The 27,365-nt window shown below is 32.0% G+C and overlaps 1 protein-coding gene across 3 annotated transcripts in view; it reads left to right on the top strand.

The window, feature by feature from the left end:
• The first annotated feature begins 15,855 nt into the window (after window positions 1-15,855).
• Window positions 15,856-27,365, top strand: part of LOC119642567 (diacylglycerol kinase theta) — a 53,887-nt gene continuing 42,377 nt past the window's right edge. For 2 of the 3 annotated variants that reach the window (XM_038041744.1, XM_038041743.1), the window contains exon 1: window positions 15,856-16,958. In XM_038041744.1, the coding sequence (XP_037897672.1) occupies window positions 16,844-16,958 (115 nt within the window). In that variant the 5' untranslated portion in view covers window positions 15,856-16,843. The remainder of the gene's footprint in view (window positions 16,959-27,365) is intronic. The other variant, XM_038041746.1, reaches the window with a different exon arrangement.

The raw sequence follows: 27,365 nt of genomic DNA, 5'->3' as shown, positions 1-27,365 counted from the left end.
TCTAATATCCATTTATTTAAATTAGAGCCCATAGCCTGTGTTGCTAGTGCTCAATGTCTTTTTTGTAGTCTAAGAATTCAATTCATTAGTCTAAAATTAAAATAATAATAATAAGATTATATATTATATAAAACCACTTGTACGAATATATCGAAAAATTAACAGGAAATATTCAAAAATATTAACCAGACTTAACTATTTTATTTATTGCTCATCTAATAGATTTGACATGTTTAATCACTATCGAATACCGAAAGAAAAGTTATTGTCTCGTAGTGCTAATTTTCAGCATGAAATCGAGACAATAATCTTCTCATTTTTTTTTATTCCTCCTTTCAAGGTTTCAATAATATTTTGAAGTCGATTACCGGATTTCTGTTTTCGACAAAATAATGGTAAACTCTGCGCATATCCAGCGGAGACTCTAAAAGCCTGCAAAACCGGAAATTCCGAATGGATTTATTTGAACTAGTCCAAACTAAGCAAAAGGCTGTTATGAAATGAAGCAATAAAGATACGCTCTTTAAGCGTTTACACTGCAAATAAGTGAGATGTGGATAAAATCACCCCTACTTCATCTTTTTACGAATCAGTACAAGTTAAAAGAACCGACTTAAAAAGATATGCTTCGATATCCGTAATGGCGGATGGAATTATGTCCAAATTCAAAAATAACCTGGCAACAATTATCTTTGTAGCTAAAAAAACTATATAGTCATGCAATGCCGATCAATAAATGTTCTATATATATATTTCGCTTAGTATATTTTCTACTGTCATAATCGAATTTATTACTCTTTTTTAAGAACTTTCTCAGCTTAATAAGTTGAACACAGGAATATATTGTAACGTGGCTGCATTTTGTTGAATATGTGCGTCCACTTGAAATGTGTTACAATTTGAAATAGTAAGCAACATTTATTAACAATATAAAAACAAAATATGACACTCTTCATCATGTTTCAAATTGCATCGTTCAATAATAACCCAATTCAAAAAATGTAATTTGCAGATAACCATTCTCAATTATAGCACATTGCACTGTCGTATTATTGCTCAACTTTATTTTATTTTACTTATGTTACTACTTAGTCACTTATGCAAGCTTTGCATATTCTTAGCAATATAAAAGTTGCTCTAATTTTATAACAGTTTAAGATAATCTACATTAATATAACTCTACTTATAACTCAATAACTTTATAACTCAATAACTGAAGTTAGCTATTAAGCTTGAACAAGCAAATACTCTAGCGCAAGCAAAGTAAGTTACGATTTAAGTCCTGTAAGCAACTTTAAACAATTGTATAGTCATTCGTAAAGTAACGTTGGTGGCGCTTATGAATAGTTTCTTATCATTGCTACAAATACTCTAATACGTTCTGTCTGTTTGGTCGTTTTGGGCGGGAAGGAAAAAAATTAAAAATGAAAGGAGCTAATTTTTGTCAAGAAGAGAATTTATTCATGATAAACCTTTTATTACAGTCGGGAATCAAAAATGAAATGGAGCTGATCCTCTTTTAATAAATAATAAGTAATAAAGCAGATGAAATTATAATTCGATTTAAATTATAATTTTTACTAAAATTAATATAATAGAGAATAAAAGGATAAAAGAAGCTAAGGCTTGAGTTAAAAAATATTTTAAGGAAGCTGCAGTAGAAAGTAACGCAGAGAAACGTGTAAATGCTTCCAACGGCGAAGGCAGTAGTAAGCAAATAAATATCTCCAAACGTATTTTACGTTGGTTAGGATAGTTGTCCTCTTCCGCAACAATTCTTGATCGTGACTTCAATGTTACCACTAAAGAAAAAATGAATATATATATTTATAATAAAAATATCAAGAAGTTACTCACTTTTTCATTTTAATTTTTCTCGTTTGCGGTACCCAGTTCCATCTATTTTTCATCTTCCTACCTTTGGAACTCTTCCCTTTCTTCCGTTTGTTCAATTTGAGTTTAAGTTGCGCTACCGTAAAGCATTGTCGATTTATATAACGTAGTCTTTGGGCTGCATGTAATAGTAATAGTTTCAGTTCAGATTCTACCAGCGAACGTTCCTGCAGGAGATTGCAAGCTATCGCCATTGAATAATAGCGTGGGCCTATACTTCATTCAAAGCACGTTTTCTGAAAAGAAACAACCACACCGTGTAAAAACGGATATTTTTTTAAATAAATCTATACTTTCATATAAAATGTCTTAATATCTTTAATGTTACAAGTTAGCCTAAAATTAGATCGCCATAATTTTTATTATCAAATTAAACAAACCCCTCGCCAAATTCCCTGTTAAAAGGCAAAGCACAGAGTTGCTTGTAATAAATAAAAAAAATATAAAAAATTGCAACTCTTTTAAATGGTTAAATGCCCAACTAACTTCTTCTAACTAAGGGACACTTGGGACACTTTGGTGCCTTTAAGGAATAAGCATATATGTTCTCAGTAATTTGTAAAAATGCCAACCATCTGAGAATATGCTTGAATACGTTTGTTTACACTTCTCAATAAAAATTGCCTGAGAATCTGAGAATAAGCATATAAAATTTGGTGAAACGAAATGTGGAATTTAATCGATCACAGCAGATCAAAGTGAATTTTAATTTTCATACACTTTGCAAATTGAACACCGGCGTAAGTATTTAAATAAATGTGTAATACGTAAAATTGCGAGTCATTGGAAACTTTAGGCTTAAGAGGTAACAAGTTACAGCAATTGCCTGACAGTATTAGGTGTTTAAAAAAATTGAATTGGTCTCCGTACCACATGGTCTAAAGGAATTGAAGCAGTTGGTCCATTTAAATTTAAAAAATAATCGCTTGCTTCGGATACCATCGCATACCTTAGCGAAAATGAGTAAATTGCAATATGTCTTCTTAAATGATAATCGCATTGAGCAAATCTGTTCCACTCAACAACTTCAGAGTATGAAATTTATTCGTATGCTAAATTTATGTGGAAATCCCTTCTGTGAACTAGCAGCAGTAAGAGGACAATTAAAGGTAAATTTTGCTCTGGCCCACTAAAAGAGAACGTTCATTAAGAAAAAAGTCTTTCGTTTCAGGAACATGAAAATATTTTATATGAATTATTGGAACAAAAACCTGCGGGCGTAACCGGTGACTTGGACGATTTTGAAGTAGATGAAGAGGAGAAATTATCTGACTTATACCTGAACTCTCGCGCTATATAACAAATTTCAGTTAAAGGTTTTTTTGGTCTTTATATCTCATTATTTTGTGAAAATTAGAGATTTATACATATGTAAGTAAGTTGAAAAACCAACAAGATCAAGTGAATGGAGCTTCGCTCTACTTTATGATCAAGTAAATATATTTTACAGGTCATCATCATCAGATGTGTCGAAACTTTTTTTAAAATCATTGGACGTTATGCTTTTTCCTACTTTCCTCAATGTGGGCTGATAATCAATTAGCTGAAAACTATCTGCCTTGCTTTCTAATTCTGTCAAGGCAGAGAAAACATGAATGTTATTCAAAAATCTATAATTATGGTACAATATACTTACTGTAAACTCCAAATTTAGCAAATAAAATCCACGCTACAAAATTTAGATACAAGCTAGTAAACAAAATATTAAATTGTAACGTAAACTGCCTTTCGATTCTACGTAAGGTAAGTTTAAAATATTTGTTTTTAAGAGCGGAAAATTCTGATTGATTACAGTTTTTAAGCTTTCATAATAAAACGCTGACTCGTATAAATAGCATTTATATGATGTGCATTTGCATATTTATTTCACTTGTAACTCAATTAATAATATTATAAAATAAAAAGTAAACATTGGTATGCTTTCCTAAGCATCTTGACACATCTGTTAAAATGCAAAGCCGTCGGCAAAACAAAAAAGCGCAAAAAAAAGGGAATTTCGTCGTTCACTACGATTACTGCATTAAACTAGGTCATGACTTGAAAGCCCCGCTCATTTAATTACTCTCATATGACTGCGAATCGAGGTGGATTCCAGGCCCGGTCATTTAATACTTTCATATGACTGCGAATCGAGGTGGATTTCAGGCCCGCTTATTTAATACTCTCAGATGACTGTGAATCGAGGTTAGTGAAGACATGACAACAACTTTCTGAAATTTTTTACTCAAAAAGCACTTCAATCGTATCTTAGAATTTCTAAAAATCAAATGCCAGATCGCTCAAAATTTCTAAAAAGCAAACGCCAGGTCTCTCACAATGAACAAAAACCACTCAGAATGTGTTTGAGAAAAAATAGATATGTGTTTTAATGAAAGTAAACAAAAGCCAAGAAAAATTCTCCCCGAGAAATTTGTATTTTGTTTTTGTTCATATTTGACCAGAAAATTTTTACTCTAAACACGTGTAGGATTATTTTCCGATTAAATAAATTTTTCTTTATCTTAAATTTTTCTTATACAAAATGCAAATAAAACGAAGATTTGAAAATGTAACAAATATCAATTTATTTATTATGGACATTTTCCAATTTTTTTTTTTTTTTTGTTTTGACCGGAGAAAAGGGACAAAACCTTCCGGAGGACCTACTACATAGAAATACGCCACTGCTGCATCAGTGATGGATGTGATAATATTTCCAAAATACCTGGTATACCATTTAATTCAACTAATGTAGGATATAAATCGGGAACAGCAGCTACGGCTTTCAATTCTTCATTTCTTGTATCATATCGTGTAACTCAAATTCAGAATCCATAAATTTTCCTGAATTATCTGGATATTTTGTTCGTAGTTCTTGATTTTTTAAATTCTTTTTCTCAAACCCTACAAGTAATATTTTTTAAGCCTTGTTCATCTAATACTTCTTCCTCAGCCTCTTCACTTTCAACATATTATAAAATATTGAAACGCTATTGTGAGCTTCATTGTCTAGGGCATTTCAGGCCCGCTTATGGCAAAGTTGATGATGACTCTTTTTTTCATGCTCTCGCAAATTAAACTTGAAAATCATGGATATCGTTTCTTTTGTCGGTTAGCAATTAAAAATGCCGCTGTTAAAGTCAGAAAGCAATTAAATCAAACAATCATTTATAAAAACGTTGAATATATGAATGTAGTTTTAGCAACGAGGGTGCACCGTTTTTACTGAAATTGAATGTTTTAAATAATGACAAAATTAAGTTAATAAAACTCGGGTTATATTAATTTGAAAAATTTTCGTTAGAAAACCGATAGTTCGAAAATAATAAATCCTGGATTTTGGATCAATAGGACATCTCATTAACTGTCGACGCCACTTGAATACTCTACGAAGCAACTGTCGAATTACGGTGTCAATTAAGCAATGTCGATTTACGGTTTTCGTTATCACGGAGCAATGTGTCGCGCATTTCACTTCCTTAAGGTGAACACTTTTTCCGTTAAGGAAACCAAAAGGAAAAATGTAATAGGTACAAAAAACGGATACAAACTTGGAGAAAAATCAAAAAAAGGAAATTCTTAATGTCTCACTCTTACGATAATTTTATCTCTTATAATATTATCTCTTTGTTGAATTTAAAAAAAATCCTTTCAAAAATTTAGAGAAAATTATAGAAATAAAACAGAGAAAAAAGTGCTATATCAAGTTGCGAAAATGAGTGGGGAGCATAGAGAAGACAATCATAGAAAGAGATTATTTTGTTATATGTAGAAATTTTTTCTTTTACAGAGAGAATCAAGTTAAATGTTTGCAAGAGGGACTTCCACTTGCTCACTCATTCACTGATTCCATAAATTTCCTTTATTTTGTGTTTGGATTTTTTTCGCTTACGACGCAGAGAGTTAGATAGAAAAGAATTCTCAATTTTTATGAGGGAAATATTTTTATGATTTAGATAAAGAAAAATTCTTAGTTTGCATGTTGCGAGAAATTTACAACTGAATCAGAGCGCACCAACGTCTTCAACACCACACACAGTAATAGGTGTGCTTGCTCTGCGTAACGTTTGACGGAGCACACACACACTAAATTTTTCATATACACTCAGAGCTTACAAGTGCATAAAAAAAATATTAAGAAAAAAAAAGATCTTGAACAAAAAATACTATCTAAAAAAAATTAATTTTAACGTTAAATGAGAAAAAAAGTATAAGGAAAAAAATGGTGTTTGATTAATACAAAACAAAACGAAAGTCATCTAATAAATGCTTAGTGTGTATAAACTAACAAGAAAAATTATAATATTTGTAGAAATTTTCCAGAGCGAAAATTTTCTAATAGGAAAGTGAGAAAAAAAGTCATAAATTTTTTTTTTATATAGAAAAAGAAGTGTGTGTATTTGTGTGTGGAAAATAAAAAGAAGAAGAAGAAGAGGGAAAGTTAAAAGGAAAGTTTTCATGGGCATCTACTACTACTGCAATTCGTTTCAGTTTTTTCATCAGGCAAAGTTTAATGAAAGCAAAATTAATAAAAAAACCAGCAAAAAAAAATATATGTATATATAGATAAATAAAAAATCAATAAAATTTGTTAATAATCATCGCAACAAAAATAAGTGATTTTTTGTGGATATTAGCAGACGATTGTTTCTTGATTTTTTTTTTATTCTGCATAGATTGTCATTAAAAGCAAGTCTATGTTGAATTTTAATTTGTGAAAATAAAGAAAGAAAATATTTCTTGATTCCGTAAATAAACGAAAAAAAAAAAAATACTTAAATCATAATAATATTAGTTTCTCCTCATAATTTGTAAAAAGTCTTCAATATTTTAATAAATGAAAGCAAAGAAAAAAAAAGAAAAGTATATTAGGAAAGGTATAGCATAAGAGTATTTGTGACGCAGCAGAGTGAAAAAAAAATTCTCTATCTATTGTGAAACAGAAATGAGCAAAGAGCGCGTTTTATAAGTCTCGAAACAGGAAGATGGTTTTATATCTTATAAAGCTAGTGGGGGAGAGAGTGGCACCTCAGCTTAGCAAAAAAAAGATTTCTTTTTTCCTCTTTATACGTCTTTCTACCCTTTCACTTTATGATTAGCCGCTGGGAGAATGCAATGCTTTATGATTATTTATAAATGGTCCTTAGCGGGCGTATGAAAAAAGCTTGATATGTAGCGAACGTTCAAAAATTTTTATTTAACGTACGTATATTGCTTTAAATGAAAACTGGACAAAACAAGTTACTTTCGTCCTCAGGCACAATTTTAGATAATTCTAGAAATTTTGAAAATGTTTTCTATTATGTGAGGGCTTGTTACCGGCCTAATGTCACTAACGAATTATTCACTAGTTCTGTTTACGTGCTTTTAGTTTATTTACACGATATTGTTTTGTTTTTAGACACACGTCGAAATTACTTGAGCACATATGCAACAAAATATTTCATTTTCTCACAGTTCCAAACTTTTGGGGGTTTCCAACTTTAAAGAATAGATAGATTTTTACAGAAGGTGGATGCTTAGGTGAAAAATACTTTATATATACTTTATTAAGTCGCCGTTGCGGGTGATTGGGGTGTGCTACAAACGGAATGTCTAAGTTAATAAACCATTCATTTATTTATCCACCCATCGATCAATTCAGAAATGTTCATTGTTTAGTTATTCAATAACAAATGGAAGATCCTTCGACTGTCTTTTTTTGCTTTACTTAGAAACTGAAGTGAAATGTTTAATACTTTTGGATTATATCTGAGTACATGTCTTAGTTGAAATACGTCTTTAGTTGAAGGAAATAATGATCGATAACACATCGTTTTTAATTTGTTTAGTGGTTTAAACAAGTGAAAACATTATAATGAGATTGTAGGCTGAACAAGAGAATTGAAGAGAGAGAAGCGGACGGACAAGTTTAACTAATAAAAGCTGGGCCTATATCATATCCTTCTGAATACATTCGCACAAACTTGATATAACTGTGTACTATAAACGGACTTTATCTTGCGTAGCCAACGAATTCCGATTTAGAGTTTTTATTTACTGTTTTTATTAACTTTGTTGACATTTCACTCACATTAAATTATTTTTGTTTGAAGATTGGAAAAAGTATTTCAAAAGAATTATAGCCCTCGTCAGTGTAACAATGCGAAGGGATTTAACCATGTCTGTTCGTGGGTCTGTCCGTCAACTACATTGGGAAAAATTTGATCTCGAATCGACGTCGGCAATAGCTGCATTTTTTTCAAACTGTTAAGCGAAACCAAAGCTTGTTATTAATCTATAACCTGATGTAAGTATTTATCAAAATTATTTTAAAAAAAAAACGCACGATATACAAACATATCTTTAATAAGCGTATAAGCTGCAAATATTGATCTTGAAACTTTGTACCTATAATCTGCCAGAAGAAGGAATTCGTTTGTTTGCAGTGACGGTTAGTAAAGATTCGCGAACGTATTTCTTTTCCTTGTGCTGCAAGGGTATGCGGATGTGTTCGACAACTAGAAAGACTTGCATAGGGATGCTTTTATTATACCGCTCAATCAGAATCTTCAGGCTTGTTTTCTTGTGGGCAACGCATAGACGAAATTGTTTACGTTGACATGACGAACACTAATGAAAATGGTACGGATCTTCTTCGAACACTTCCCATACAAAGCTCTTTTTGGAAGCTTATTATATGAATAACTGTACTTAACGATCGGCCGTGGTGCACCATAATGCTCTTACTTGCTTTGTTATGGAATCTCAGTTTCATTACCTAAAATTTTGATATTTGAAAGCCATAGTTTTTTAAAGCATTTCATTTTCAACATGCTATGCTTTTACGATATTTAAAAATATCTATTACGCAAAGATAAGCGAATTTTTCGAAATCAATTCGGACTCTGAAGCAAACCCTTACAATGTATAAGAAAATATATCGACCTCCTTTAATGATTTTAAATTTGATATAGAGAGGATAAGCAAATTCAACTGGCATGCATTCTCTCTACACTCTACAGCTGTTTTCCCTTTGAATTCAACTGGCACACATTAGTTGATAGATATGCTGCACAAAAATTAAAATATAGCAACAAGGACTAACGGCTCTATTTTTTTTAAATGATAAACTAAATGGTTAGTTGAATATTTTATTGATATTATGTTCTCCAGATACTTTCATGACGTTTATAAGGTTAGACGTCCTGAATATTAAATTTTATAAACAACTTGAAAGGCTATCGAAAAATTAAGGGGCAAGAAAACTATTGAACATAATTTAGATTGAAAAAATTGGAGATTAGTTGAGATATTAGTATTATCACACAGAAATGTCTAAACTATGTATACGCTTGTATATCTGATTTTTTGATCAGCGTGGTCTCTTGAATTGATTTAGAAATATGCGTCTCGTAGCTCTATGGTTTAGAAGTAATCACTAGTAATTACTTTCCTTGTCAAAGTGTGGAAATATATTAAGTGTTGTTTTTCAGTTTTTATAACGTATACGATCTGTATCATCATAAGATTCTAAAGCGATATAACTATATCACTCTATCCATACGTCCTTACGTGCAGTTCTCTCTCTCTCGCTCCCTTCAATGATCCATCAATATTTCATTGAATTCTAAAGGTTATAATGTAAAATAAGCATTGCTTCCTTATTCGCATTCAAAGCAACTAAAACATCTTCGCGATGAACCAGCGGTAAAAGATAGTCTGTAATAAGTAAAGCCTTTATTTCCCTGTCCTTTTTCATAGAACTAAAAATCGTAAGAAAAAATTATTGTTTAAGATCCTCCACTTACAAATGAAAGTCAGTTAATATTTTGAATCATAAATAATTACATCACGTAGGTACGTACACACATGTGAAAACATACTTATTTAATAAATTAGCGAATTGTGGGAACAAATGCTACTCAAATTTTTGAAAGAAACTTTTTTTTCATGCACACATAAATTTAACACTTGTATGAGTTATAAATACACATGATAACGAGAAAAAAAAGTATTATAAAGAAAAGTGGGTTGAAAGAGAGAGAACGAGAGAGGAAGAAGGAAGTGGCGAGCTAGAGAGAGAAGAAAGAGAGGAAAAACAATAATTAGAGAGATTATGCCAAAAAATTTCCCTCTATGAGCGAAACAAAAAAAGAAGAAGAAAGAAAAATTTAAACACTGAGTACTAATGGCTACTACGCATATACTTTTAGGAATACTAACATAAAAGAAGTTTTAATCACAGTATATGTGTATGGGAAGAAAAAGAGAAAAACCAAAGGAACATTTTAATAGCCAGAGGAAAACAATAAATAAAAGTGAGATGATGGGGCGTGAATTCGCTAATCTATGTTTTTAATGTTTTATTTTTTTTTGTTTAGTATATACTCCCCAATCCTATGGCCAAAAACATTTTTTCGCTTCTATCCACTTCTGATAAGTAATACGGTGATCTAAAAAGTGTCTTGCCTTATTGGCATCCTACAATTTGGAGTTATTTTTTTATTTATTATTTTAGTTTTTCTAATTACAATACATTTGTATTCACAAATTATGCACGCGTTCAATATTAAAGAATTTTGTCGGGCAAACAGTTGATTTATTTATTATCTTTAAAAATTCTTTAACATTTCTTATTTATTTATTTATTTTTTTGAGCATCTCCTTTCACTCAGGGCATTTACTGTACTATGTACAAACATTGTAACGATCAGAAAGAAGTAGTAAGGGAAGGATAGGATTTGGTCGTAGTCTGGGAAGTGTATGCCTATATTGTAAGTGTTAGACCTTTACCGACTTACGCCGTAGCAACGGCCATATTCAACTCATAGCTAAACTAAGTTCAACCCCGCTGGGAATTGAACCCGGCTATACCTGCCGACTTAAGAGTCATGCTTCCTATCTATGGGCTACGTGGTAACTCTGTATAGGTATAATATAATCTTACTCGTGGAGTACAGCAAGAGTTATAAGAAATAATGCAACGTTTCAATTTTTTTTTTTTAATTTATGTGTTTTTTTATCGCTATATATGATCTTTTAAATATTCAAGAATGATATTCGAAAAATTTAATTGTTAATGCGTTAAAAAAATTCCATTTTTTGAAGTACTCTCTCTACATAAAATTATTTAAATTACTACTTAAGATTGCTTCTCTTTTACTAATTAGAATACTTTCCTTTAAACATATGTCGAGGTGACCGTTTCATTAAATTCCCAACCGATTCATTTTAATTTATCAACCTTAGGTTAACAGTAGTATTATTTACTACAATTTGTAAGATTTTCTGTTTGGTTAGTTCATCTTCATATATGTTATTATTAATATTAGTGTTATAATAATAATATATTTTATGTTTGATTATTGATAGATTTTTTTTCAAAAAATCAAAACTTTTATACTAAAACTGATGAGAGAAAAAGTGGAACAAGAGCATTGAATATTCTCGATATACTTCATAGTAAAGGTAACAATCAAACAATGGTGCACTACGTGTACATATGAATAAGAAAGGATACGAGCAAAAAAACGATATAAAAATATTTTTACAAAACTTAAGCTTCTTTCTACCCAGAGATCTTTATAACTTTTTGTATTGTTAATTTAACGATGTCTAAAGGATCAAGATTTCAATATTAAACAGTTTCTACTAAGAAGCATACGATTTATGTAATCGTTTCCATCATAAATCATATGTGTCTTTATTTCACAGACGTTTAGTGAAATTTTTATCTTTTTTCGATGAAAAGCTTTACATAGACTTCCTAGTCGCAGATTATTTGCGTAAATTTTAGACAAAATGCTTCCTGTGCTGACGAAATGTTGTTCAACGGAAAAGCAAATCCAATAATGTAACTTTGTACGGAGGTTGGTACTCCATTTGTTTTTCGCTGCCACCGAAGACTCACTGTAATCTTTTGATCATCTAAAAATTGATACCGTTTCTCATACATGTTATCTGGATGTTTAGTAAATACTTCTTTCCTATCTGTTCCTGCTGACTGAAGTATTTAACTGCTTTAATAGCACACAGAGTAATTACAAAGACAACATCAGTGCAGTTTGACTTCGCGTCTAAATGAGCAAATTTAAATGGTTTTCAGCTATCAAAATGAAGGGGAAAATAAATCTTTTCTTTCATATAAAATCGTATTATTTATATTTTGGAAATAGGCGAGGTTTCTAAAGTCGGAGCACACTCTCTCAGTTATACACATGACCAAGAACAACAGTAATTAATGAATTAAAACAAACGCTTTCACGCGTAATCCATTCGTTCAATAACGAACGACTTTTATTGAAGAAAAGAATCTGTCTTATGCACTATTTTCATTATGTTATGGGAAGAAAGTATAAGAAACATAATTAGTGATAATGACATGTTTGATTGTTTTCGCACTTTCCACCCAATATACTAGTTACAAGAGCAATACGTATATAATATTGTTATGTAAAATGAAACATCAAAACAATATTTACTACTTATGTACATGAAGAGAGAAAGCAGTCTAATGTTTAAATGTCGAAACGTAAAAAATTTCAACCCCCCCATATGTATATGTTCTCAATAATTCGTAAAAATTCCATACGACTGAGGATAAGCATATACGTTTACCTATAATTCTCGATAAATTTGCATGTATTTGTATGAAATTTGCTGCCTTTAGAGAATAAACATGTATGTTCTCAGTAATTTGTATAGACATTCCCCTCTTTGAAAGCAAATAAAAAATCTTTAAATTCATACAAGTGTTTTTGTTTAAACACTGTTTATTTCAGTTTTGTTCCTTAAGTCTCTCTCCTTCTCTCTCTCTACCTCTCTCTATATCTGTCTTATGCATTCTTTCATTCTTTCATATTATCGTATACTCTCTTATTGTCTATATAAATATTTTATATACCTGTTTATGTGTGTTTCTCTGCATAAAAAAAATATGGCATATTTTCAAGAGCATAAATAATCGGCAGTATAATATTTCATTTGCCTACCCAAGTAGAGCTTTCTTTTTGTTTTTAGATATTTGAGAGGGATGATTAAATGAAAGAGTATTTAAAGAAAATAAAGTATAACTGTAGGATAATTAAGATATGAAATTGAAATCGTTATCAAGGTAATAGGATTTTTTTTTTTGTTTATATGTTATTATTTACAATCAGAAAAATAGTGTACCAGAAGTTTCGCTTTTACCACACCTTGTGCGTAGGCGTACGCGTATATTTATGTATGTGTAGCTTCTTGTTGTTGATGGTAAAAATACTTATTCTTTAATACACTAGGGTAGCCAACGCTTCATTCGTTGTGAAGGAATGCCAGGTGTAATAGCTCACAATGCCTATTTTATGACTATGTATGTAGAATTCACTTAAAATCTGTTGTACGATGATACTCAAGTGTAGTAAAACCAGGATTCTTAGTTACCCCTGAGCTAGCTACGCATGACTCTTGTTTGTCGCTTTTGCAATTAAAAACTGCATGAAGTGGCAAATCATGTTCTTCGTTGTTCTGGCTAAGAGCTCGAAGTTTACGTATTCAAATCATGTTCAACAATTCGAGTTTCGTATTCGAAAAATAATTTTTTTTAAAATTGAAACTTGAACTGAGAGTCTTGACAAATTTTATTTTAATAAGTCACTAAAACAATGTACGAAAGCGACGATTTATTAAGATTTATAAATGAAAGTACTAATGAATGCCTGATATATGACACCATTTTTGAAAAAAAGGGAAATTTACCAAAATTCCCGCGAAAGTAACTTATAAAACAATCTCATAATTGATACAATTGAACAACTTAAGCTCGCTTTGAGGCGGCTCTTGAGGCAACTTCCGGGTTTAAACAAGTTAATGTGTTATGACCAAGCGAAGCCCACTACGAAATATTCTACATCACTTTGCCTAAATCAACCTCTCCATAAAATGTCAAAAATTATGTCTTGTTGCCGTATAAATGCTTATTTTTAATGAGGATCCTTATATTTGGAGTAGTCACAGCTTGCTACAGTAAATTTATGTTTTATATTATTTTTTCGCATCAATTTTCATAATAAAATTTTGAAATTTTTTTTTTTTTTATAGTTTTTAAATAAGATTTATTCTATCCAAATTTCCCGCCTGGGTAGCCGAATAGATAAGAATGGCACTTACCAGCCAGTGTGCGCGGGTTCAGATCTCAATACGGTAGACTTTACCGAGCACTCAGTTGGTAAGGGCGTAAAACTTATCGATCCATTAGGAAAAGTTTAAATTTTTCTTAGAAATTTTTGATGTAAATTTTTCTTAGAAATTTTTTTTTTTAACCTTGCTTAAGTTTGCCTTATGTTGAGAACTCCCCTTCTTACTTATCCAATAACAAACTTTACCAAATGTGTCGCTAATGTTTTCGATATTTAATAGTATGTTTTATGTATATAACCCTGATATGTAGAGAAACCTTAAAGCAATTCTATAACAACAGTTTTGTCTTTTTTCCTAAGAGTAAATATGCGTTTACCTTATGGCTAAGAAAAAGTATACTAATCAAAAACTTACTTTACTTACTTTATGATTTCACTGCCGATAAAAATTTTCATATAAGTGATGTACGTAAAAATTCACATTATTCATAGACGAAGTGGGAATGATTTGTGTCGATTATGCAACACACAAGAGGACTTGAAGTACACCCAGTTCTTATTATATCGAATGCTTCAGCATTACCATGTGAATCGATGGAATCTTGGCTGTCCGTCTGTCCGTATTGCTTTCTTTCGTTCAACTCAACAGGCCTCAATTTTTGAGACATTTTGATAAAATTTACATTGACGTATTGTAGCGCAAAGGTGAACGCCATTGAAAATGCTTTCGATCAGACCACTTTCTCGACCACTTTTCATAAAACGCCCTATTTTGGAAAGTCACAAAATGCAAAAAACAGCATTTTTCAAAATTTCTCGACAAAAGTGGCCAAGTGAGAGCATCTCGGTATTCTAAAGTGGGTTGAAAACTTTGGACCGGGTAGAGAAATTTTTTGAACACTCTCTAATATGTCTAAAACTAAAATTAATATGACAAAAGTGTCTTATGCTTATTTTCTGACTCCTATCCTATCTAAGAATTTTCTTGAAAATTGGTCTTTTATAGGGCAGAAAAGCACAAATTTGTAAGAATCATTTTGAAAAGAATTTAGACGCATACTTCTAAGATGATGTAGGGTACTTAATTGTGCGCTACGAACTATTCTTTGCTTTTGTTTATCTTAATTGAAGCGATGTGTACACATAAATCTTAAAGCTCTCCTTACTTTATTTAATCTTAAGGCTTTGCTTCCCCAAATGGGAAAATCTATCCAAGAATTATCAAAAATTCTTTTATCTTTCATGTGATGTATGATTTTATAAAGGCATCAGATTTTTTCTGATTAGGCTGCGGTCGCTTCTCTATCTTCCTCTCCCCCTCCACTTCGTTTCCACCGTATGACGCGAATCACAATCTTTTCTTGCAATAGCTTTCATCAAATTTGATTTTACATGGGGAATGTTATTAAAAATGGTCCGGTCATGATCGCACTTCCAATATCTTTCGTTTTCCGAACAGCAAATTTTAGTGTATCTCGAAATTTGTGTCCTAAGACCGGCAGATGGGTAAACGAAGAAACCAGGAAGTTAGAAAGTGATTCTGAAAAGATTTTTATAATATAAAAGGAATTTGCTTGAAGTCCTTCTGGGTGAACCGTATATCCCTTTAAATTGAACATCCACTTATTGTAGGCTGCGTAAAATATACTATGTCACAAAGTTATTACGCTGGAAAAACTTCTCCTTTACGAAATATTTGTAGCAAGATTTAGCTGAATCTTTCTTATGGGCGAAGAAATTATGTTCTATTTTACCTTCCAGTAGTTCATTGAGGAAAAAAACGGTATTCTTAAAGAAAAGAAAAAAATAGTAACAACAACAAAGCAAATTAAACAAAGTATATTATTTTGAATTAAACCTCTTTATGTTAACAGACTAAAAGAAAAAAAATGTAAATAAATTGTAACAAAAATGAAAGCATAATAAACAAATAAATAAATGAATGAATGATTGAGTGATTGAAAATGTCGCCATTGCTATCGTCTCATATGCCAAACGCTGTAGTATTTAATTCTAAAATTTTGTTGCAAATTAAAAATTTTAAAAATGTTCAACAAATAATAAATGAGAAAACGATAACAAATCAAAAGAAGAAGAATTTCGACAGCAATTAAAAATAAAAGTGAAACAATTCAAGCTCAAAAAGCGGCGGCATATTCATAACAAACACCGAAAACAGCAGCAATAAGAACAACAAGTACGGTGAAAAGAGCAACAACAACAACAACAATAATAACAATCGATTTTGTCAGCGATTAAATTACCCACCTTATTAGAGCAACCACAACCACAATAACAACACATTGTAACGACAACCGGTTAAGTAATAAATAAATCAAACAAACGTAATAATAATAACTATCAATAACAACAACAATAATAGAAAACTAGTAAATTTTTGTTCCTTAATTTCTGTAAACTCGCGTTAGCTACAAAAACACACAAACAAAAAGAAAACAAAGATATATCTATTTGCATATTTCTGTGCATCATATGCGATTCTCTACATAAATTTTAACTTAATTCCGGTATTGATGTTTTCCGCAACATTGTATATGCATAACGCATAGCAAACAATTAAGATTACAAATATTGCAAAAAGTAATTATTGTCATTATCCTGTGTATATTATAAGGAAGTCTGTACAAAGCGAAAAGTTTCTATAGCATTACGTTACAAGACCAAACACCAAAACACAAAAAAAAGAAAAAAAAAGAAGCGAGCACAAATCAATTTTTGCCTTAAATTTGAAAAAATTTATATAAGTTGAGCCTAATCGTGAAAAAAAAACCAATAAAGGAACTAGAATTGAAAATTCGGAGAAGCAAAAAGAAAAAACAAAATTAGCCAAATTCGGACCGTTTTGACGCAAAATGGCGGATGGTGGACATACATTTGTGAAGAAGAATTTTCATAAGCCAACGTATTGTCATCATTGCTCAGACTTATTATGGTTCGCTGTGATTGGACAAGGCTACATATGTGAAGGTAAGTCGATAAAAGTGAAAACTTTAGTCAACTAAAGTAGGAATTCAGACTTTAATGTAATAGCAACTATAAAACAAGTAAGAACATTATTATTGGGCAAGGATACCTTCCACCACTTCGTGCAGTATAGTTATTCATCCATTTTGGTAATAATACCCCAAAAATTGTTAATATTTTCATGCAAACGCATACTTTTGATGAAAGTCCACATATTGAAGGACGTCCAAAACATCATATGACGTGATTTAAATTTAGTAAACTCGATTGACTTCGTAAAAATTTTATTATTGCTCAGTTTTTATTAAAAAAAAGCTAGAAATAGCCTTTGTATTTATGTAATGGCTCGCTTTGCGTGAAAATCCCTATGTTAAGGTCTAAAAAATAGATCTATGCGATCCAAATTCTTTAATTTTAATTTTTTTGCTAAATTGCTACTATGGACCGATTTTTATCATAAAATATTGCAAATTACGCCTTTTTCTGAAGGGCTTACTATTCACGAAAAATCTTATATGAAGTGGCGGCCAAGAAATAGAGCAATGCGGTTCAAATTTAGTCCACTTCTTTTTTATGTGGAATTACTATTGTGAACAAATTTTTACCATAAAACATCAACAATTAAGCCTTTTTGCTTATGAGACTTTACAATTCAGGAAAAATGCGATGGTATTCAAAAAGCAGGTCTACGTGATCTAAATTCGACAAAGTTGATGTCTATGCCAGTTTACTATTACAAACTAATTTACATCATAAAATATTAAAAATTATATGTTTTTATTATGTAACGATTCAGCGTTCGTAGAAACGGTTATACGAGAGGTGGTTAAAAAAATTGTCTCAGCCGAACCAAATTTTTCATACCAATTCAGAATATCGAAGCACTATTACACATAGACCTTATCCGAAAACTTTGGAAATTGTAGTTCGTTTTCCATATAACGACTTTTCAAAATACAACGTCATATGTCCCCAATCATTTTCAATAGCATTCGTCCTTGGGTCACAACACTTCAGTGTACTAACTTTCATCAAAATATCTCAAATATTGCGGGCTATAAGTTGAACATAAAAACACATAGACAGACGGACAGGCAACCTTATATATAATATAGGATGTATACATAAATAGCGTAATAAAAGGCAGGTAAATATTTAGCCCTTCTGGTTATTACACAACTTAATGTACAATGTATCCGCAAGTTGTACATGGCACGAGAACTGATTATAAAAATTGAACGACTTCAATATGTCTGACGAAGAGTTAACATGATGAGAAATCGGTCGCAATTGTTCCTTAACATTTGCCAACGTTGATAATATCCATAGTACGAACATCTTCCATTATTCGGTCTTAAATTTATCCTTAAAGATGTAAAGTTGGGGCCCCGTGAACCCAGGTAGTTACAGAAGTCAAGTTGACGTGCCCGGGTTTCAGCCATGCCCAACGTGTCTACAGTGATTACTCGGACGATTTCCAGACTACGGCCCATTCCTACTCTCTCTGATCGTCTTCCTACTTATTTCTATCCGTCACTGTATTATACATGTAAACATAAAGATGATGTCTCCTAAGTGATAGGTCATATAAAAAAATTCATTTGGGCAAATCTAGATATGCCTTGCCTCTTGCAAACAGTCTCTTTGGGATTCTGGCATACCACTACTGGCACTAATTTAGTTCACTTTCGCTCCTTCTGTGTGGAAAATGAAATTTCTCTTCTTGCCTCAAAATGTTTGACAGACAACACACTCGAAAATAAAATATTAGTTTGGGGAAAAAGAAATCCATTATTTTTTCGGTAGATGGCTGCACTGATAGATTTCTCGTAAAGTATCGATCAAACAATTTCAGATTTATGCTCGTTGGAAAGGTGACATTTCGCAGTAAAAAAAATTCTTTTGCTGTTTTTTGTTTGGTGCATTCAGTTGTGAGTTACAGCGTGTTAAAAATGGAAGTGAACAAAGAGAAAATTCGGTACATATTACAGTTTTCCTTTGACAAAGGCGAAAATGCAAGCCAGGCGGCTAAAATTGTGAATGGTGTTTATAGGCCAATTATGTGCAATTTTGGTTTCGTAGATTCCGTTCAGGAATTTTTGATGTTAAAGATGCACCTCGCACAGGTAGGCCGGTCGTGGAAAATGTCGATAAAATCGGAGAAATGATCGATGTTGACCGCAATGTTAGCAGTCGTAACATCGCCCAGGAGCTAAAAATCGACCATAAAACAGTTTTAAACCATTTACACAAAGCTGGATTCAAAAAGATGCTCGATGTTTGGGTGTCACCCCAATTAACAGAAAAAAACATGATGGATCGAATTTCCATCTGCGAAGTCTTGGCCAAACGGAATGAGACAGACCCATTTCTTAAATGGATGGTGACTGGAGATGTGCGAAAACGATCGTGGTCAAAGAGTGGTGAAGCACCTCAAACGGCCAGGAAGGTTTTGCTATGCATTTGGTGGGACTGGAAGGGGATTATTTATTATGAGTTGCTTCCATATGGCCAAACGCTAAATTCTGATCTCTACTGTCAACAACTGGACCGTTTGAAGATAGCGACTGACCAGAAACGGCCAGAATTGGCCAACAGGAGAGATGTCGTGTTCCACCAGGACAACGCTAGGCCACACACATCTACAGTGACTCGCCAGAAACTTCGGGAGCTTGGTTGGGAAGTTTTAACGCATCCGCCATACAGTGCGGACTTGGCACCAAGCGATTATCATCTTTTTCTTGCATTGCAAAATTTCTTTAATGATAAAAAATTGGAATCTAGGGAGGATTGTGAAAGTCGACTACTAGAGTTTTTTACAAATAGAGACCAGGACTTTTACGAGAGAGGCATTTTGAAGTTACCTTTAAAATGACAACAAATCATACAACAAAACGGCGCATATTTGACCCAAATCGGACAATCCGAAGCATGTTAAATAAAGTCCTGAAGTTCATATAAAAATAATGGATTTCTTTTTCCCCAAACTAATATTATAATAATATTTACGCCAATATAACGGCAAATGTCAAAACTCCTAAATAGAGTTTATTTTTATTTCTTCTTTGACACTTTTTTGTGTAGAAGTAAGGGTTAAATTCATACAAACGTTTCCATAATTGTTTGCAACTGCTTATGAACAGATATAATTGTGAGTATACATGCATTGTACAGCTATGTTTCGGGTGGAATCTTTGATGCCCAGCACATGAGTTCAAACTGACATTAAAACATTAAATTTTGTTGTTTCTTTTAATTAATGATAAGCGTATCAGCGGGTTGACCGGGTCTTTGCTTGCACCTTAATTTTACTAAACGCAAATTAAAGAAAGTAAAATTTGTCGAAATTTTTAAATCTCTTGCGTGATTTCTTTCAGTTTTTAGAGCAGAGCCATTTTCTAAGTATAACTGACAGAATTATTTGTAACAGAACTTCATAAAATTGTAGTTTTTTTTTTATCTCAATGCCCGCCACTTTTACACAGATGGACGGACAAAGAACTAACTGAGACTGAAATGATGTTATAAATTCAGGCATTATTAACCAGTTGATTGTGTATGACGAATATGTATGCCATGATCCCTCTATCTGTCCTTGTCGACTTTCCTTATAAAACGTTATTATTATGAGAGGGTATTTGCCATAATAACTTGTTTTGGAAATTTTTTTTGTCACGTCGTTCCATTACAGCCTAGTTTTATATTACACATACCCTATGTTTGACGAGTATACGAGTATATCGCTAAAGAGCTCGACGCAGTTAATATGTTAATGTACAACCTGCTGCAAACGGAATAACAAAATTAGTTCGACGACATTTTATGTTCAGTGGGCATAAGAACACGCAACGATTCGTGTTAATTACGTATTTACAAATAAATAATAAACTTTTAACACAGTTTAGTTGCTTAATTCATAGATCCTGCTACTGGCAATACCGCAAAAACTAAAGCGAGAAAAGACAAAAAATAAATGACTACGTGCCCTTTTGGCACTAACAGAATCAAATTCATAAGATTTGTATTAGAATTTTTAATCCTTTTCGAAAGGAATGATAAACAGCTTCGGCATAGTCCCTACACAGAAAACCAAGCGAATTGCGGTTAGCTGTTTAAAGTTTGGAAACTTAAATTTTGCAGCACCTCGAATAAAACGAATGGCATCGAACATCTATATTATTTGGTGTGAAAATATAGCCTGCAACCGACCTATTCAGGAGAGCAAAATTATCTGAAATTACAAGCAGACATGTCAGAGAATATCACCCGAAGTAAAATCCAAAAAATTAACTGACTTCTTTAAGCAAAGAAGACCAAAAATTGGTTTTTCTTATTAAACACCGGCTTCTGCTCAGAATTGTGATGAGTCCTAAAGTATTCGAGCTTTAAGCACGGCTAGTGGTATATTCCAAAATTACATTTTTGCTTTATGTTATATGATAATAAGTTTTCGGGTAACAATTTTTTAAAGAATGGTTAAAATGTCCCTGAAAATGCATGATTAACGAAGATCACAAAGTCTGTCGTGTTTCAAGGAATATTTGGTATTTTCCATTTTCCTATTTTTTATTTTTGTAAATGTAGATCATGTTTCCGTATAACTAAAAAAATCAAAAAGTAAACCATAATGACAGACAAAGAGAGCTTTAATTTTGTTTTATCGAGTGTGCAATTCATGTATGACATACCATGAACTATGATGGATTATACTTACTTTTTTGAACGCAGGCATTACGGTACCAACAAAATTTCTTCCGTGATGCAACACCGTCGTTAAATTAAAGTAGCTAATATTATATCCTGTCTATAAATTATATTTAGATTTAATTGCAAAAGTAGATTGCATATTAGAATAAAGAAAACAAGTTGTAAATCATAATTTCGGACAAAGAAAATAATACTTTTGAAACTAGTGACTTGAAGAAACATAAAAGGTCTACTCGGCATTGAGATAAAATTGTAAAAGTAGATGTGACCCTGTCGAACAAAGAGAAAACTCATAGCGTTAAACAAAACATCGAACAGCGATGACGTTACACTACATATTTGTTTAATCATTAATTTATGTTAAAGTTTTTCTATATCGACAAAAATAATTTAAGAAAAATTTGTGCATAGTCGCTGCAAGGAAAATCGGTGACGTGCAAAGACCATACATTTTTAGCGTCGTGATCGTTTGTAGAGCATTTAACGATCTAATGCGACACAAAACATGAAAGCTAAACTGGTGGCCGGAAGCAAACGCCAAACACTGACATCACAGCTTGCTTTCATCATCATTATAAATTTAATGTAATGCTTTGCGCTAATGAATTGTATACAATAACGCGTATACCCTTATATCTATATGTAGGTAGACGAGATGTATATATCTATAAAATCCCATAATTTCTCTAATGAAAATGAGGCGTACTATTATATACGTTTATAAGCGTTCTATACGAATGTTATGTAAACAAACTAAACGGGAGTTTTCCATTTTTTTTTTCGTTTTTTAGCTTTGGTTTTTGTTTTTTGACGGTCAACAATGACGCATTTAAGACCCTTCATTAAAGTCATCGATTTGGAACGCATAACATACACTCGTACACACATACATACATACACACACATTTACGTATATGTATATATTTATCTTAACGCATATTGAGAAATTTTCAATTTATAACTCAATTCATTCGCTTGAGAAGGAAAAGAATGTTTATCATTCATCAATAAATGTCTGCCCATGTGTGCACATGTTTTTTTATCGTTGTTGTTACTATTTTTGTTGCTATTGTTATTTTCGTAATAAAGGCGTAAATGAGAAAAAAAATATTGGTAAAAAAACAATGAGTTATAAAATTATTTCAATCATAATATTATAACTTATTTATGCCTTACATGTATGTCAGCTGGCTGACAGTTGTGCGAACCAGTAAAATAGGGCATTTCGTTCATATTATTATATTTTATTATATATGTTTAAAGGATAAGTCTGTGCGCTCGTATGCTTGCATGTACGTAGGTGTAAATGTGGTTATATGATTCTGGTCATGGTATGAGTGCCTAGCATTCCATTCATTCGTCTTCATCGTTTGTCGTTGTCGTCATCGTTATCCTCGACAGCACCAGCATCAACATCGCCATCGACATCGGCATTTTACATTCATGCATATTCACTGAAATTGAACTCAACAACTCGAAGTATTTTGCGCTAGTTTAGTCATAGATTGAAAAATCTCGACCCTAAAGGCTAATTTATATTATACCTCATAACTTAATCGTATTTTGTCCTTTTGTGTGCTGCTCTCTATCTCAATGTTTCACTCTCATATTCGCTTCTTTTTCTCTTTTTTTTTACTATGGGTGAGAGGGTAAGAACCTATTCGAGTGCATAGCAGTTAGCAGTTTACCAGTAACATATTTTTATAAAAAATGCATATACAATAACAACAACAAACATAAAAACGCAAAGCAATCACGTTTACGTTTAATTTGCAAACAAATTAAATGAAAAGCTTGTTTGAAGTTTAACATTGCGTATGATGAAATTCTTTTTATTTCATTATTATTTAATCAAAATTTATACCACAATTAGAAAAGCGCAAAATAATTGCAGTAGTAGCAGAGTAGGTTTATCAATGTGCGTCAGCTGCATATGCAGTAATATTTAACATTAGCATAGTAGCGCATGCATTTAAGGATACCTCAGATTGGGATTAAATCGTAGCTAATAAATAATTGATGATTTTACAAAGTAATGACATACGCATGTTTATGCATATGCATATATGTATATATGTTATACCACCCCCTTTTTTTTTTTTGTAGGAATTGTTAAGCAGCAGAGGTTGCTTTCATAACTTGAACTTTTAACATATATATGCAACTGCTCCTACAATGTGCATAAATATATATAAAGATAAATAAACGAAGAAGGTGCGATGGTATCGTTCTGCTGCCACTTTGTTAAATATTTTTCAGAAAAGCGGTTCTTTTGCCGCAATAGTACTTTTTTTAGTATACCTGTTATGTATATTATGTATACCTGTAGATATATCTTTTTTTCTGTACGAAAGTATGGTTTACATTGCTTCTGTGCTCAAAAGTATGGCTTTTATTAAAAAGTTTCCAAAAGTTGTTTAGTAAAAAAATGCACTTTATATTGTCTTCCTATACTCTACAACAGTTGTGATAAGGCTGCAATGATTTTGTGCGCACGGGAGAAAATCGTGGAGCTACTTAAAATGTGTGATTCTTCATATCTGTCGGTCTGTCTGATGTTTGTCCTTCATCCTTACAAAAACTCAGCAACAACATTATATGAAAAAGCTAATTTTCAGTATTTTACAATAAAAGTTAGTCTAAAATCGTGGTTTGGTAAAGAGGAATTTGCTATAGCAAATTTGGATCACATATCTCTTTCGCTTGAGGATTCTCATGAAAATTATTTATTGGAAACAAAATGTAATTTGTTTTTTATTTAATAATGAAAATTGTTGACATAAAATATTAATTATCCTAAAAACGTACAATGTCTGTCCACCTTCTGAGCTCCGTACAAGAGTTTTGATAAAAAACAAGCCTTTGTATGGTAGCGATGTCTAAAATGGCGCGGAAGCGTACCAGGCGAACTTGTAGAGGCTATTTATTGCGTGAAACCATTGCTCAATTCAACCTCAACATCGACAATTTTTGCTAGTACAACAAAATTTTGATATATATCCATTTTTTATGGGTGCTTAATGGTGACCCGCGACCAGCTATAGTGTTTTTACTTCTTTTAATTTATTTAACTTGAGATTTTTTTTATAATTTTCCCCTATTGTTCGCAGTGTATAGATGAACAGCTTTTGTGCACATTTCTATCAATTGACTAGACTAAAATATTGGACAAATTGATAAGAAAATATTGCGAAATTGTAAACAATGTCTAAAGTATTGTTGCTAGTAACGTCACTTACCTATCAACCCGGCAGAAATCTCAACGATTTAATTTAGTATATTTAAAGAAATACATCGGATTCAAATTTAGCAGAGCAACAGGGAGTTGTTGCATGCAGGTTGGCACTGAAAATGGCCCCATTGCTATTTTCAAAGTAAAAGTTTTTATCGCATACGCGTGTGGGCGTTGCGGGCGTACCCTTTGAAAACGTTAGACAATTTTCAAATTCTTTTGGATATTTATGGGCGACATATTCATTTTCGCTAACGGGAGAAAGGATAGGCGTGGTCAATTTTTTCCATTTGTTTACAAGCACCGTAGCGTCGCCTATAGAATACACGTGCCAATTTTAGTACATTAATCTGCTACAGTTTATGAGTAATGAGCAAAAAACCGAGGCTTTATTTCTTTTGAAAAACAGAGGTGTTCTCAGCTTGCGGCACTGTAGACATGTCCTTCGACCGATTTATCCCATTTTCGACACCAACCTGCGTGCAAGAACCTTCAATGTTTCTGCCAAATTTTAAGTTGTTGTGACGGATATGCCTAAATCGATTCAAACTTTGATGGCTAATCAAGAGTATACATAATCTGCGGGATTTTCGAAGCTTCTTCTGGGCGTTGCAAATGTTTTCACAAAATGAATATACATCCTTCGGCGATGGGTGTAAAAGAAAAGAGAAAAAAAATCGTATCAACAGAAATGTGTTTATAACCGTTTGTGGGTTTTTTTTCATATAAACGTTTTATTTCTAATGATAATGAGTCGACTTTTGTGTGTACGTTTATACAGATATGTGTTATTCGTTTGTTTATTCATGCTTTCCATGTTCGCAAACAAACGCAATTAATTTTCGCATTTTATATCCTTGACTAAAAACGAATACACCGTTGCCTTTCAATGCTCGCACATAATAAGTATTCAATGAATAAATAACTGGAATTATATAAATACACATATATGCACGCACACTTGATTTGTTCACTTATACACGTATTTAATTTGATGTCCGCTCAGCCGTGCATAAATAATAAAATAAGTCGTGAATCTTGAAAATAAAAGCTCGTGAATCTTGAATACCGCTCGTTAAGGAATTTGAAACTCTTTAAAATGTAATTGAATTACGGAAATCTGGTGATGAAGCTTAGTAACTATTAAACGATTAATTAAATTTCCGGAAATTATTTTATCTTTAATAATTAAAAGACTTAAAGAAAAGAAAAATTATTTAATTGGAAAAGTGGGACGTTATGAACTCAGAATAGACATCTTGATTCTAAAATTCTTATCTTGTATTATCGTGCATTACTGCTAACGAAATTAGCATTATATAAATGCATTGTAATTAACAGTTTCTGAGGTATTTATTTATTTTTTTTTCTCTTTTTGTTTTATTTTTAATTGCAAAATTTTAATGCTTATTGTGAGATCCCTAAGATTTCATGAGATTATAATCGAGTGGAGGTCATAAGAACTGTTATTTTATAAACATTAAATAAATGAATTACAGATATAACTAATAATATGAAATCTTCTAAATTTCTCGGTTTGCTTTCCATGTGCTGTTGTAATTCAAATACGTGTCCTAACCTATATTTAGATTGTTTCATTCAACACTGACACACAAAACAGCGACGAAGAAATCCCCGATGATAATACAAATACTTGCGAATGATTGTAAAGTGCTGAATGCTTGAAAACTATCTTAAACTTTCAAACTTCTATCGCTACTAATTATGTTATGTAATGTTTATATATTCAAAATTGCAAATTCTGTGACAATGAAATAAAATATTCCGCGTCGGAAGGTGAACAAATTTAATGCGTATGGCCCAATAAACATTTAACATGCTGCTTAATTAATTAATAGACGTTTAACTCAATAGGACGGATGAAAAAAAAAATTATTAAAATAGAAATTTAAGAAATCAAAGAAACGAAAACTGTTTAGATCGCCCAAGTTAAGCATTTGCAGAGTTATAAACGACAAACATTTTATCGAAAGTCTAGCGAATCTAGCATCCCAAGAAGAAACAGGCTATAAAATATATTAAATGTAACGAATGATCGTCTAAAGCTCGTTAATTTCCGGATAGATTTTACGTACAATTTAAGACGTTTACGTTTTGCTATAGCATTAACGCTGCGCTGCACCAATATTTTGCGTGGTTTCTTATCTTTTTGGAAGTAATTAAAATATTGCGCCAAAAGACTCAGATCAGGGCACAAAGATAATTTGAAATCTCCCAAAGAAGGTCTGGGCAAACTTTGTTTTATTTTACGATCAAACAACACGTCATGCAATTTTACTGGAAAAACAGATGCAAAACTTTGCATGTCTTGATCATTCACCAACGAAAGAAACTTTTTATAAAAGTTATCATAATCAATTTCATCCACCATAGGTATTAATTTAGAATTCACCTCTTTGTGTTTTAAATCGACAGCTTTATGCAAAACCCGAGTATAGCTGTCCGAATTT

The sequence above is a fragment of the Glossina fuscipes genome, unplaced genomic scaffold (genome assembly GCF_014805625.2).
Source record: "Glossina fuscipes isolate IAEA_lab_2018 unplaced genomic scaffold, Yale_Gfus_2 226, whole genome shotgun sequence".
NCBI lineage: Eukaryota > Metazoa > Arthropoda > Insecta > Diptera > Glossinidae > Glossina > Glossina fuscipes.
This window is presented reverse-complemented; position numbering and strand designations above follow the sequence as displayed.